The sequence below is a fragment of a genome, unplaced genomic scaffold, assembly GCF_019419815.1.
Source record: "Pyrus x bretschneideri cultivar Hongxiangsu unplaced genomic scaffold, Pyrus_bretschneideri_v1 Contig33, whole genome shotgun sequence".
In the NCBI taxonomy this organism is placed as follows: domain Eukaryota; kingdom Viridiplantae; phylum Streptophyta; class Magnoliopsida; order Rosales; family Rosaceae; genus Pyrus; species Pyrus x bretschneideri.
The window spans coordinates 871,057-886,315 of NW_025999646.1; the positions used below are offsets into that span (position 1 = coordinate 871,057).

At 37.0% G+C, this 15,259-nt stretch overlaps 2 protein-coding genes across 3 annotated transcripts; one reads left to right on the top strand and one right to left on the bottom strand.

Moving 5' to 3' along the window:
• Window positions 1–2,835: 2,835 nt before the first annotated feature.
• On the bottom strand, window positions 2,836–9,309 carry LOC103944229 (probable LRR receptor-like serine/threonine-protein kinase RFK1). Of its 2 annotated transcripts, none has more exons than XM_048591082.1 (24): window positions 9,108–9,309; window positions 8,472–8,658; window positions 8,266–8,337; window positions 8,104–8,172; window positions 7,959–8,030; window positions 7,743–7,814; window positions 7,591–7,662; window positions 7,436–7,507; window positions 7,254–7,325; window positions 7,081–7,152; window positions 6,880–6,951; window positions 6,442–6,510; window positions 6,283–6,348; window positions 6,121–6,183; window positions 5,982–6,029; window positions 5,828–5,871; window positions 5,294–5,685; window positions 5,007–5,205; window positions 4,595–4,750; window positions 4,380–4,498; window positions 4,089–4,299; window positions 3,673–3,915; window positions 3,437–3,582; window positions 2,836–3,330 (listed from the first exon to the last, which is right to left on the bottom strand). In XM_048591082.1, the coding sequence occupies exons 1-24, from the start codon at window positions 9,223–9,225 to the stop codon at window positions 2,977–2,979; spliced, it is 3,060 nt and encodes a 1,019-aa protein (XP_048447039.1). In that variant the 5' UTR covers window positions 9,226–9,309; the 3' UTR covers window positions 2,836–2,976. The 2 variants fall into 2 exon arrangements, 1 of the variants encoding a protein (XP_048447039.1); XR_007260779.1 differs by having other exon boundaries at window positions 3,195–3,330; window positions 3,437–3,584; window positions 3,677–3,915.
• A 1,634-nt stretch (window positions 9,310–10,943) lies between these two features.
• LOC103944045 (seipin-2-like) lies at window positions 10,944–13,269 on the top strand. The gene is given in 4 exon segments (XM_009354437.3): window positions 10,944–11,790; window positions 11,793–12,010; window positions 12,588–12,708; window positions 12,711–13,269. Coding segments are annotated over 4 exon segments (1,548 nt in total). The 3' UTR covers window positions 13,073–13,269.
• The last annotated feature ends 1,990 nt before the right edge of the window (window positions 13,270–15,259 follow it).

The window sequence follows — 15,259 nt, forward strand, 5'->3', positions numbered from 1 at the left end:
AACTAAGACCTAAATGTTATTTTATACAAAACAAATATTTATTCAATCGGATTCAAATACGCACAATGTCAAAAGGTATGGATCGACCTTATGTTTTACTTGTTTAATAGTTAGCTTTAATAGTTACGTGTTTGATTATTAAGCATGATTTTGTGCATTTTATGTTTTTAGTTGTGACTTGTTACGGTGTAATGTTGATAAGCATATACACATGTTATAATATTGGTATATATGAATTGATAATTTGATAGCACTACAAGTCTACAACGAAATAATTATCATGAATAAGATGATTCTATTCAATTATTGTGTTGTTTATACTCGGAAATAATCTAACTTAATTTAATTGTGTATATCTATTGCTTTTGCTTAATTTCTTGTTTTCCTGCATGTTTTGCTGACTTTTTGAAGGGAAGATGAATACCGTTAACGTCTATTCTATGTGTAGCAATCGCATGCAGTATGAAAATGTCAGCAACATCTCAAATCACAAATGTAGTTAAAGTATTCAATTCAAGTTCGACCATCCAATCCAAGTTGCCTAATCACAAGTCCTACATAAGTAAAGAATTCCTCAAAAATTCCATATAAGATAAATATCATGATTTATATTTCTGTCACACTCTCCAACCTAATAAATTAGTTGAGAGGAACTTGAAAGGATGATTTCAGTGACCTCGCTCTGTATAAATAATTGATCAAGGCCCAAAGGAAGGAGGACAGGAGATGCTTCATCATGTCATTTTTAGGGCAGTCACTATTACACGTATAAATACAAGACCTCTCATATTAACCTTTCTTTATATTCGAGTCGATTCCATTTAGAACATGCTTACTTATTTGAAATAAGAGAAGTCATTAATGAAAAGAAAATATACTTCCTTGTTCGAATATGAGATAAATCAATAGTATTATTCTCATATCTGGCTGCTCAAGCATGTATGGCAAATCTCTTAAAAATCTCTTAAGGGAACTTCTTGTTTTATGAAAGTATAAGGATCTTACAAATCTCTTAGAATCCTTAGCTCAGAAAATGTCTCTGGCAAGTATCCAGTCAGCTGATTGGAGGAAAGCATTCTACATTTGCAACATGCAGCAAGGAACTATCAAATATCTGTAAGACTTTTTAGGAATGTAAAAGAGAGGTTTGACGACTTACAAAGTCTGCAAATTGACCAAATTCCCAAGCTCAATAGGAAGAAGACAAGAAAATTGGTTCCCTTCAAGGTTCCTGATGATTTACGAAACAAAACGAAAAGAAAGTTGATGTATCATTTCTTATGTGTATATTTTCAAAACAATCACCAGAACTTGAATCAAAATGCAGTGTCGAGGTCCTGAAAATAAACCAAGTTTCGATACGTACAGGTATGTCAGAGTGATAACATTCCCCAACTCCCTTGGGATTTGCCCCGATAACCAATTGACAAGAACTTTTATTTATTATTTATTTAATTTTGAGAACTTGCGGGTACGAAATTTTTTATTGATATAAAAAAATAAATTACATTTAATTAAAAATGATATAAACTTTACCCCTTATAAAGAAAAAAAAAATCAAAATACAGAAAAAGAAGAAAGACATAAACCTTATCCTTCTTAAAAAAAAATACAAAAAAAAAAAAAGGAAAAATAAACCTTACCCGGTTGACAATAACAGATCTGCAGGAAATTCACTATTGGATGTACGTAAATAGCTACTAGATTAAAACCTTAACATGTAAATTAAAATGGCTGACATATACGTTAGTTTCATTGAAGCCCATTCCTGTGGTATTGTACCATTGAGATAGTTGTAAGCAAAATCACTACAAGAGAGAAATGTTACTTTGAATAAATAATTAAAAAATAAATAAAGATATGCAGCATCCAATTCCGAATCTCAAATGTATATCATGCAAGTCCAATATGATAGCTCTTACATTTTCGAAGGTAAGGAAGCTTGACGAGTTGAGATGGAAGCAAACCAGGTGAACTATAAAATACATATCCTCGTTATATGATTTTAAAACTTATCCAAAAATAAATAGGCAATACGGTGAAACTCAACTTTCTTCAAGGTATTAGAGCATGTTGTCCTATTTGTGAAGCGTAACGGTAACACGTGCTCTACGTTACCTCGTTTTGTATTGTCCACGTACTAGGCTTGAAAATTCGCTACACGTGAATGACGTGTTGAGAGTGAATCCCAAAGATAGGAAATGAAAGCTCTTATATGTGCTTATAAGAGATTGAACTACTCTACGTATTGCCCATTAATGTTATGGTTGAAGCTCACTTTCAACACCCTCAATTCATGACTCTCCCCTCTTTGTTTTTCATTGAGTTCCTCTATAAATTGGTTGGTTTAGGTTTGAGATTGTAGATCATAAAATTTGGACTTAAATTTATTAATAGGTTTCGAGATTGGGTTGGGTATGAGTCTATTTCTTGGATGGACTATGGAACGTTCGGAATTGAGAGAAAGTCGAAAATTTCGAGCTTAAACCAAATTTCCAGATCAGTTCGCGAACACCATTCAGACCTGGTTCGCCGAATAGTCGAATCATTTCGATAAGTCACTGCCGACCATTTTCTGAAACTGGGTAGATAGCAAACCAACGCCTCAGGTTGATACGGCTTTTGTTCTAAGTTCGATTGCCGAATGGCTTAATAAAGTCCAGCTCCAGTCCACCGAACAGCCTATAGTATTATTATTATTATTTTTTTTTTTTTTTTTTTTGTGGTTTAAATCTTGCTTCTTGTATCTTTGACCAATGATCTAATAGTTAAAAATCACCGGAGTATGCTAAAATTTCTTGTAAAATTGAGTTGATGATTACAGCCGAGCTGTCAAAAGTCGAAAGTCAGAAAATTTTCATTGAGCAATGTTCATTCGAAAAATAGAGACAGAACAATGATAGAGGTCAGATTTTCGTATGGTACATACACTTTTAAACTTAGAAACTACAGCCATTTTAAGAAGTCGGATTTAATTCAAGTCATGGCTTGATGTGATGAAGAGGACGAGCAAAATGTACTAACAGTTGCCGAATTCTGAGATTGCCTTCCACTCGAACTGTGTGTTTGGCTTTGATGATGTACGTCTCTCATGGATTTGAACCTCAAATCTTCGGCATAAGTACTCGCGTCTGGGATAATGTCCGGGACTTGTGTTTGTCCTTCGAGCATGCTCACCACCTCGGACATGGTAGGCCTAAGCGATGGAGACACATTTGTGCACAGCAGAATGACATTAACCATAACTTCAGCTTCTTTGTCATTGACTTCATTCCCTAAGCTCTCATCAATCAGCTCCTTCAAGTTTCCAGTTTGTTGCAACTCATAGGCCTGCACGCAACAAGAGAAAATTCACTTTATCCAAAGGTTTCTTACTGAGTTGTTGAAAAACCAAAATTTTATGCAATGGCTCTAGAGATTGAAAGCCGTATAGTACCCAGTCTAGGAGAGAGAAGCAACTGTTATTTGGCACATGGTTCTTTTTCTTCCCACTAGCAATTTCCAAGGCAACAACTCCGAAACTGTAAACATCTGCCTTGTTGGTCAAGTGACCCCATAGCGCATATTCTGGTGCCATATATCCTCTGCGTCCAAACATTTTTTTTTATTCCAATTAAAAAGAAAAAAAATGCATAAAATGTAAACGTGCATCGAAGAAAGTTTAATTGCAACTGACATGGTTCCCTGCAACTTTTGTGCTAATGTGTGTTTTCTCCTCTTCATAAAGTTTAGCCAATCCAAAGTCGGATATTTTCGGGTTCAAATCCGCATTCAGTAGTACATTGGTTGCTTTTATGTCTCTGTGAACAATCTTGATTCTTGATTCTCCATGGAGAAAAGCTAAACCTCTTGCTATCCCAATGCAGATCTTAAACCTTGTAGGCCAGTCCAATTTAATCTGATGGTTCTCCTGATCTACATATCATCCAACAAAAATTGCTTCTTTCTCAACCCAGTACAAATATTTTTTTCTTCGAATTATCTTTCGAATAATCATAAAAGTGATCAAATGTTAAGTACTCAGATCTTCAGTTGATCAAACTGAAGTCATAAAAGTTTAGGGTGAGAGAAAATGACAGAAAACCTACCGAATAAGGCATGTGCAAGACTATTGTTTTCCATGTATTCATACACCAGCAATAAGTGATCCTCTTCAATGCAGTATCCATGCAGTTTCACTATATTCGGGTGCTGTAAACAAGATATCATGCCCATCTCATTTATAAATTCGCGATTTCCTTGCTTTGAATTGGATGAGAGCTGCTTAATTGCTATCAGTGAACCATCAGGTAGCTGACCCTGCATCCCAACCCTAAATTTTAGAATCTACTTTTCAAAGCGTGAGAATTCCATATGACGGGAAGAAAAAAAAATGCTACCTTGTAGACAGGGCCAAAACCGCCTTCTCCAATCTTGTTTGCAGGATCAAAGTTGTTGCTGGCAGCTTTGATTTGCTCCAAAGTAAAAGTTCGCGTCAGCATATCTCGTCCTACAATATCTGTTCCAAGAAGGAAATAAAGTATGTCAATGAGTTCTTAGTGTTATTAAACTTATTTTATTGGCAATGACATGGCTGGTTTAATGTAATATGCACCTTGTTGTCTCCCCCTTTTTCCTCCCAAACATCCTTTCCACCAAAGGATTGCCAGCATGAAGAGTGTTAGGCATAATCCCCCAACAGTGCCAACACCAACACGGGCCATGATATAATTAGCTCGCACAGTTCCGCCATTTTTACAAGGTTTAAAATCTGGCCAATGGGTAAACTAAACAAGTTAACGTCGCTCAGAAGTCAGAAGTGCTTTCAAGCAAATATTTAAAATTTGCTAATATGTAGAATTGCCTTGCATCTGCAAAAGTTGTCACATAATTTTCAGACCGAAAAAAACCTTTGCACAATTCAGATTCTACGATATGATAGGCAACCTTCATTCAACCAGTCAACCTTCAGTTTATATGATGGTACTAAAATGACACCGTAGGAAATGTGGACATCTCTGACTCACCAGAAACCACAGAGATAGCTGATATAAGGGGACCATAATTTCCTTTCTCTGGAATCACCATTGTCCCTTTTCCAGCCCAATAGAATCGGATCTCTAAGACGTTACTTGTCACGTTGACATTAGATACTTTCTTAATTAATCTCTTGCGAGCCATACCTGCCTCATATTCGATATTGAAATCCTTCCACACCAACCTTTCCTGAAAAACAATGGTCTCTTGTAAAAACCTCAAGTTGCAGGCTTGCAGCCATATTGAGACAGACAGTTTGAGTAGTGTAGTGAATTACCTGAACATAGACATTGAAAATACGCCTCCCAAGACTACTGTATCTTTCTTCATTTGTGAACATGATTTCCGCAAAGAGGAGAGTTATAGTGTAAATTCCATTTTCTAAGCAATAGTGGAAATAAGTAAGTGAGAGCGGAGATAGGCGCGCTGTTGTATATAGTTCAGAAAGATTGGAAGACACCAGAGATATAGAGTAGCGTGTATTTTGCGGCTCTAAGTCATCCATGAAGTCACCAGTGCTACTAAATCCCCACATACTTTTCTCATTCCTAAAATATTTAGCACTGCCACCTTCAACTCCTCCATCTCCTTCAAACGTGAAGTTTCTGTGATTCTCGTCCTTGACAATTATGTCACTTCCACCGCAATTAATATGCATACAATTTGAAACTGCCAAAAACATTTGTAACAACTGACGATAAATATGAATTAGCCATTAAGCACGATGCAATAGCTAATCATCCTTACAACTTTGAATTCCAAAGGACAAAAGTGAGGATAAATATGCTCGAACTCTAGTACGTATACTTACATCGTGGGCACTTAAAATTCTTCAAGCACGGAAGAATTCCCTTTCTGTCACAGAATGAGCAGAAAGATTTGAGCAAAATTTGGCTCATTGTCCTGTAGTTAAGAAACTGAAAAGAAAAAAATAGGGAGCTTCGATACAAAAAGAAGCATCATACAAGTTGTCCTCCTTTGAAGAGCTCCGATACAAGTTCAGATTTAGATTCCTGAAACATGACAGTTTTTAAAAAAAAACTCAGTTTTTCTAAACCACCTCAATGTAGAAAGTTATACATAGAGAAAATTATTTGTTCTGACAAGTGTTCTTGACATTCCGGTTGCTTAGGGCCTTGCAACGTGAAGTTATTGTATGACAAATCACTGAAAAAACAGCATATGCACAGAAGTTAGAACTTAATAGACTGCAAATATAAAAATAAATGAGGTATTAATCGGAAGCATGTCAGGAAACAAACGTACACATTACTTCCCTCTCGCAAGATTGATTTTGGCACATCCCCACTTAGCAGGTTTCCAGTCAAAAAGCTAATCAAGGGAACACAAAGTATTAGTAATGTACATCAGTACTTTCAAGAACGATGCTGAGTTCTCAATTTGGTTACTGCATTTCTCACTTACACAAATTTCAGACGCTCAACTCCTATCGTGGATGGGAGTTTACCCACTAGCTTGTTGAAACTGAGATCCCTAGCAATCACATAATCACAATCAATTAATCTCAATCCTGACACAAATTCATTAACGAGATATATGACAGAATAAAGTAAAGGGTTGATTTCATCTAAGAAACGTTGTTTGAAAAAATGAACTATATGTTTGCACTCGACATACATTCCTCCCCCAGACAACGGTGCTGATTCTAGTTGGATAATTTTGTTTACTCGTACAAAAGTTAATTGGCAAGATATCTCATTCCATCAGCAGAGTGGGAGACTTCTGTATTACACCTCTCCATTGCAGACATTCATTCATAGACATGTACTCGTGTATGTGTCTGTGTTTGGTGATTCAATTTCAAGCATCAAAAGTAAAGTTTTTACAACTTTAATTACTTACAACATCTCCAGGTTCTTCATGGACCAGATATATGCAGGGATCTCTACAGAAATGTTACAGTTCCTCAAAATCCTTCAATTAGTTAACTAATCAGCATCAAACAGCTCATAGTTATAGCTACTGGATAGAAATATGTGTGTGGGTGTGCGCTTGGGCGTACACGTGTCAAAGTATTCAATGGCAAAGATCTCTCAAACGTACAATGTTACTAGGCCTGTCATATATCTCAGCATAGGAAATTCCTGACTTGGCGCATTTGTGTCACTAATCCTCCTGTAGGAAGACACGCCACAATGCATAGAACAATTAATCAAATCTGCAGGAAATATCACGCAAAAAAGCAACTTAGCAGAATGAGGATCGAAATTACTCACAGCTCTTTCAAATTGTACAAAAGAGAAATATTTGATGGGATCGGTCCCTCCAGTCCACTTGAATGCATATCTCTTCAACAAGACAAGTTTTTGGAAAGAAAATAAGATCAATACATGCTACAAAAATTTTAAAAATTCGAAAGGGAACAGCTTGTTTTACTAAAATAATATAAGGATTTTACAATCTTTTGAGTTGCTTCCAATTCTGCACCCAATCCGGGAGTATTCCGTTAAAGTTGTTGTCATTCATTCGGCTGCATTTCAGTAGAAGTTTGCTTGTCACACACGAGAATCACGATAATGCTATAAACGAGAAGCAAGTCTAATTAAACCTTACAAACGTCTTATATTTCTTAGCCCGGAAAACGTCTGTGGCAAGCTTCCAGTTAGCTGATTGGATGAAATAGACCTACACTTGCAACAAGCAGTAAGGAACTATCAACTCAGCATAAAAGACTGTAATCTGTTTTAAAAATTGTGATGACTTACAAAGTCTGCAAATTGACCAAATTCCCAAGCTCAGCAGGAAGAATACCAGAAAACTGGTTTGCTTCAAGATTCCTAGTGATTTATAAAAGAAGCGAAAAAGAACGTTGATATAACAAATATGATGTCCTATGGAACTTTTGTTCATCTATAGGTCAAGTAGCAATTATCAAGGCAGTATTCAAGTTAAATTGAGATAAACCAAGATTTGAAACGTACAGGAATGTCAGAGTGGTAATGTTTCCCAACTCCTTTGGAACTTCGCCTGATAAGCGATTGGCAAGAACAGAACTGCGAAAACTCACTAATAAATATACAGAGCTACAAAATTAAATTTTTATCACAGACATTCAAAAAGGCTTACATGTAAGTTAACCTCATCGAAGCCCATTCCCCTGGTATTGTACCATTGAGATAGTTGTAAGAAAAATCGCTACAAGGAAAGGAATGTACTTTTAATTAAGATATAAAGATATGTATCGTCCGAGTCTTGAATCTCAAGTAATTCGAATATGATAGCTCATACATTTCTTGGAGGTAAGGAAGTTTCACGAGTTGAGGTGGAAGCATACCCGGTAAACTATAACCCTTGATCATTCTATAAAGTGTTAAACAAATAATTAAAGTATTAAGCAGAAACTACCGAAATTCAGAGCTTTGTGACAAGGAAGGCATAGCTTTTTTCTTAAGTCATGGAAAAATCGAGGTGAAACTTAAAGTTCAGAATCATACAGTTTTACGACATGACAAACAGTGTTGTTCTCAAAGTTGCATACGCAATCGATATTTTTCTGGGATCCCTTTGGTTTCTTCTCAGTTACACCCACTGTATCAATTCGGCAAGCACCAGCGCCAGCACCAGCTTCGAAACTCCAATATTTGGCCCCCATCGTGGTAGCAATTTGTCGGAGAGCATCAACTGAAAGGCATCCATATTCAAAGAACAACAGAAGACAAATCCATGTAAAATGAAGGGGCAAGGCGGACCTTACTTTTCTGTGTGTAATATAAGTTTTATTTGGTAATGAAATCAGCAGAAACTTTGAGCTATATATGAAGTTCTACACTGTGCTCTAGAAGAACTGGATGCAACAAATGATCTTAGATTCTCAACCGATAATCTAATGAATCTAATCTAAGCTACAAGGAGCGGGATTCGAACTGAGTGTGAGAGAAGAGGGAAGAAGGGGGGTGTGGGGGTGAGCACACTGATCTACTGCTAGGTCTGCAAACTTTAGCGCATTAAATGACTGAAATAAAGGAGCCTATACATTCAAGCATGGATGAGTCCTTGTACGTCCCAACTAGGGATATATGTATATGCTTGCATACATAGATATACACATATATATGAGCAACTGAACTCACCTTCCTCTTGGGGCAACTCAGGAGGCTGAGCAAGTCCCGGCAGCGGGAAGCAACTCAGTGCAACAAGGAAGCTTACAAAGAGCTTACGAGCCAGCTGCTGCTGCTGCATAATCAGCATATATATATATATGAAATTGTACTAATTGATCTTTAATAAAATTTTGTTGTGAGAATAATTCAGTGTGTATGGATTTGTCATTTATAAGGTCGATGAGCACTCTTCTACTGTTCCCAGATGCGATTGAACATGGATTAAATTAAGCTTGACGGTCGGTAACAAAAAGGATGACGAAGTACCCTCGCGAACGTTACTGTAGGCCTGTAGTGGCGGCCTTCAAACAAATTACGCATTATTTTGTGACAAAATTTATGCACATGTCACTGCACTATAGATTTGGTGGCCGCGCGCCAGAGTGTATGAAAGGAGGATGGTGGTGAACCACTGCCCCGCCTTTAATTCCTTTTCGAAATTAAAGTTCTTTTAACTCCTTTTCGAAATTAAAGTTGGATTGATCCAATCACAAATTATATGCACAATTAGCAAGTTGGAATAAGCAATTACATGCATGAACCAATTACTACCAAAAGACTTTACCCAATAAATAAACATGGGACATGTTTAATTAATGATTATGGTGACATTAGATCGGTAATCCCTTCATTTGTTACAGACAATGATATCTACAAGTTATTAATAGTTTATGGTCATTCTATAGTCTACAGTGAAAAATAATTTTTACACTGTTTCTATTCCTTATACAATAAGAAATGTTTTTTACTAGTTTATCCAAAAGGCAAAAATATTTTTAGATACTCTTTGCTAAGGTCATCTTCATTTGAAGCGGCTAAATATAGCCACATCCAGATTTATAGAGGAAATTAATTTTTAATGAATAGTGACAAGTTATTCATTTACCATATATAACTAAAAGGGCTAAACATAACCCCTCAATAATTTGTTAGTTTTAAGTTTATTTTTTAATTTTATTGGTTAATTTATTAAACTACTAATGTGAAATCCTTTCCCCGAATTCTACAATTATCGTACCTCGCTATTTCGTAAATTTATTTTAATTTCGTTAATTTTGGATTTTTTTTATTTCTCAGTTAAAGTTTGATTTTTCATAGTTAGTTGTTAAAAATTTGTTGACCATGCATGGTCACTCTTAGTATTTTTGGATAGAGATCAATCTTACGAGCTTGTAGACGAAAATCATTCGCAAATTGGAGTTATAGCAGGGAGAGAAATAAGCGAGTGAAGGCAATGGCATAAGAAATCGTGTATCTTAACAAAATGGTGAATTACAAATAGCTTGACTCAGTCTTAGGGTACGGAGGCATTCTAACACAAATATTAGATGCAGTCATTAAATAAATGTGAGTACGGAGGCACTCTAACACAAATATTAGATACAGCCACAAAATAAAAGTAAAGGATACAGCGTTGTTGAACTATTGGATTGTTTTTTAATCTTGCCTTGGGAGCGAGGCATGTTATAGTATGAGTACATTCTGACATCACCTGTGTTGATCTTGGAGGTATCTCGGGCATAGAGCATGACAAATTACACCATATTTATGAATATATCTTCGTATATATATAGAAAGAGGAGAGGTTTATGGTGTTTTGTTTGAAAGAGGTGAGAGGGATAAGAAGCAACAAACACAGAGAGAGTTTTGGTTTTATGGCTCAAGTATTTCCTCAATCCAAAGCTTATCTAAAAAGAAGTAAAACAATGAGAAGGAGAGAACGCAGCGTTTTTCGGGTACGTAACTAATGGTTAGCTGAGACTCATAAGATAGCAAACTCCAACCCCACGCAACGCGGCAGCAGCAATGGAAGTTACAGAAACTCCCGCCCAAAACAACGAAGACGAAAACGACGACGTCTTCTTCGACGCTCTCGACGGCTTCCCTTCCACCGACGAATCAGATCAATCCACGTCACCCCCAACTGTCTCTCTTCCAGATTCCAAACCTTCTCAGGCGATCCACCTCCGTCGCCGGCCATCTCTCGGAGCAATATCCGGCGACGACTCAAAGGCTTCAACTTCAGAAGAATCCTCTCTTAGCTCCTCCCTAATTGACCCCACCAACGACGCCAGGCTCAGTTTCCGAGCCAGAAGATTTAAGCTTCCCCGGAATTTGAGGGAGTCCGAGTCGACGCGGCAGCGAGGCAGCTCGGCGCAAGCTCCGAGTGATCAGAAAGACGAGGGTTCGACTGTAACTACCGCCGCCAACGACGGCCCATCCACCGACTCGGCCGACTCGGCCGCGCAAATTGGTGACCCATCGTTTAACTTTCTTGTATTCATAGCAGGATTGATATTCAAAGCAATTGGGCTCCAAATCAATCTATTAGTTAGCATCTTAACATTTCCCGTATGGGTTTTTTACAATTCTTACATGCTCGTAGTCGACCCCTTTCAAGTTGTGCGTCGAGGGAGAGGGTATTTGATCGGAAAGTTGTTAAATTTGTGGAATTTGGCTAGTGGGCGTGTGAGTCCTCTGGTTTTCGAGTGGTTGAAGGATAACAATACGGTTTGGAAGTTGGCATTGCGGTGCGGGTGGGGTTTGTTTTGGTCTTGCTATGTTGGCATTGTCTTGTGTGGTCTCTTGGTCTTGTCGATTTTGTTTAGTGGAGTTTTGGTGAGGTGCATTGTGGCGGAGCCAATGCAGATGAAGGAATGTTGAATTTTGATTACAGTAAGCACAGTCCGGTGGCTTATGTGCCAGTGATGTCGTGTGCTGGAGTGAGTTGTGGTACGGATTGTAAAGAGAAGGTTCGGGCTGGGGAGAGTTTCGGGGGCTATCGGGGTATACCTCCTGCTCATAAATTGGCGGTCACTGTTTTGTTCATATTGCCTGAATCGGAGTACAACAGGAATCTCGGGGCCTTTCAGGTAACTTGCTTTATTCACTTGGATGTGAATTCCTATTTGTTGTTTCAGACTTCTATCGTGTGTTTTGTTTTTCATTAATTCATAATAAACTGGTTGTTTTGAGTTTTCTGTTTCATGGGAGTTTCGTTTTATCTGTAAACGGTATATAAAGTTTGGGTTTGGTGATTGTAGTCGTTAGCTTCCAAGTAGCATTTTGTACAGATGGTGTGTTACGGTAGTAGTTTTCTCCTTGCTTGTCCCTAGAACGGAGATCCACCAGATTATCGCAGTTGTCACTTGATTTTAGAAGGCATAGGAACCTTGAAAAAATGTGTCAGATGAAGATTGGTTAGTAAGCCTTTCCCTTTAATCGAAAGCATGGATCTTTCGCAGAAATCTGGTGATGCTGTTTTTTGTTTGGAGATAGCCACTGTCATCATGAATTGTTATACTGGCAACAGGGGAAGTAAGGAAGTTGAGTGGTTGATACAACGGGACGGAAGGAGCTAGTATATCTATTTCCGAGTTTCTGAGTTAAAAAGAATTATTTCCGATTCTCTGCTTCCATTTTATACTTATGAATCTTTTGTTTTTGTAGGTCAGGGTCGAGTTCCTGTCTGTTGATGGCAAAACCCTTGCCAGTTCGAGCCATCCATGCATGTTGCAATTCAAAAGTGAGCCTATCCACCTGTTATTGACTTTCCTTAAGGTTGTTCCTCTTGCTGCGGCTATGTTTCAGAATCCCAAACTCTGAATCTCAAGTTTAGAGGGTTTATCGAAGGTGATGTTCCAACTGCCATCTTAAAGGTGACAATTGAACAACGTGCAGAATACCAACCTGGTGCCGGTATTCCCCAAATATATGATTCATCGGTGACCCTTGAGTCAGAACTTCCCCTATTGAGAAGATTTATATGGCATTGGAAGAAAACTATATCAGTATGGATAAGCATGATGGTGTTCATGACGGAGATGCTCGTTACTCTAGTCTGTTGTAGGCCATTAATTATTCCGAGAACAAGACCAAGCGATCGTTCTGTCAGCAGCACTGCCACTCAAAACAGCGTCCCGGTACAAATTTAACTAGGAACATGCCGGTAATTATGGAAGTAGGGGAACCTTTGTTAGATTTTCTCACTTTTAACATGTTCAATTCTATAGTATCTAACTTCAGTTTTTCCACTCGTTTTTTAAGTTCTTTAAACCGCAGTGTAATTAATGTCCCTTTTCCTGTTGGAATCAGTCTTTCCCTATTAATGTCGAAAGAGCAGTTTATTTTACACTGTATTCAATATTCACTCACTTAACTGTTGACGTTTTACTTATAAGCTGTTGTACAAATGAATTGTGTTGGTTTATGTTACGAAATGGTTGTAATTTGATTCGAATGTGGACGTTTTATATATGGCGAATGCCGAGGGAGCGTGACATGTATTGAATAGATGACGAATGGAGTTTGGATTTGTGGAGAGCTGTGTTCAAGGGAATTCCGGGTCTTCGGATTATGGTACCGGAGAAGATAACAATCAAACTTGGCATCAAGAACTTGTTAAGTTCGCTAGGGTTTTCTTATCATATTTTATCAACCATGTCAAACACAAAGCCAACCTTTCAGGTTTCTACCATGTCAAATCTGCCGCGGCAGCTAATCGTTGACATCCTTTCACGGCTCCCTCCCGATGATTTGATACATCACGTGTGTTTCGAAAGCTTATTATGCTACTATCCACTACCAAAAGTAAATCAATGTTTGTAGACGGACGTCTCTTAATCATTGGTTACTCTGTAACCAATGCCACAACAGTCTAAATTGTTAGAATGTTTGTTAGATGGTTAATTAATTACTTTGTGGTTAAGTAAACTTGTATTGTTTAGTATATAATGGACTTCAACTTACAAATGTAATCGATTGCCATCTTCCTCAAATATATAGAACTTTCATTTTTCTCTAAAGTTCCTCAAATATGTGTTAGTCAGTGTTATATCCGAAAGGATTTTTTAATTATGAAAAAATATGGAGTGGCAAAATCTTGATTCCTGTTTTATTCTATTGATGTGGGAACTGTGCCTACATTGCTTGGTTATTGCAAACCTTTCGCGTTTTCAAAAAGAATGGTGAAATGGTTATTTTTACAAATAAACTGTTATCCTGTTATGAAATAAGTGTAAATGTCCATATAAAGTAAGTGGAAGATGAAAAAATGAAAGTCAAAATTGTAGGCTTAATAGTAGAAGTTTGGTTTTCACAATGTTGGTGTAAATTTTCTTCATACATTTAAAGAGGTGTCGGATAAAAGCCTTTATACACAAGATTAAATGCAAAAAGTGATAGTATCAATATTCTCCTTCCCCTCTTTTCATCCCTATTCATTGTCTAATACAGTTACGAAAATAAACAATGTAATATATTGCTCTTGTTTCACTTTGATATCTAGCAAAAATTCTCTCTCTCATTTTTACCTATTTATAACGTATCCTTGATTTGGCTTGATTTAAAGAAAAAGCGTATCGAATAAGTTGAAACTGATGGTCAACTTGGAAGGGCAATTGTTTGTATGGGAAGCCTTTGTCTTCTTGATGGCGATTCTGTTATACTTGCCTCACCTTCTTAGGCCAACTCCAACTCATGGCCTAAAATCTATAATTTCCTTTCTATTCTCCCCCCAATCCATTCCAACTCAAGTTTTAATTTGGACCTAAAACCTAAAACCTAAAAAAAAAAGCCTGATTTAGGCCAAGATTAGTGGTGGAGCCCCCATCCACATAGGTGTGTCTCCCACTTGTCTGCCAATAAAATTGAGCCCAACAACTCTTTTAGTTGATCAACGACTCACACTCAAATGGGATGTTGGTTATTCAACGGTCCACATTTAGTTTTTGTTTTATATTTATAAATTTATTGAATCCAATGACTGAAATCGAATATGATCAAATCTAATGGTAAAAAAAAAAAAAGAACTAATGGTCCAAATTTAAATTCAACAGTTAAATTGATTATAAAAAATTTATTTAACTCAAAATTCACCCAAAAACTCTATAAATACCTATATATTTGTCGAAACATCCACACAAAACTCATTTTTCTCCTACAATTCTTCCAATTTTTCTTTCTACCATCTTCCAAAACCATGTGTTTGCTCATGTGTCTTGTGTTTATACATCTCTATTATGTGTTTCATATTCTTCTATAGTGTTTCATGAGTTTATGTGTAGGTTTAGTGATTTTTCAATGTATATCGGAATTTAAATATTTTGGGTTAAAATATTCAT

Coding starts and splice junctions, on each gene's coding strand:
- LOC103944229 (XM_048591082.1), bottom strand. CDS start 9,225: ATGCTGATTATGCAGCAGCAGCAGCTGGCTCGTAAGCTCTTTGTAAGC. Junction 6,184..6,282: donor TTGCGAGAGGGAAGTAATGT/GTACGTTTGTTT, acceptor CTGTTTTTTCAG/TGATTTGTCATACAATAACT. Junction 6,030..6,120: donor CCGGAATGTCAAGAACACTT/GTCAGAACAAAT, acceptor GTCATGTTTCAG/GAATCTAAATCTGAACTTGT.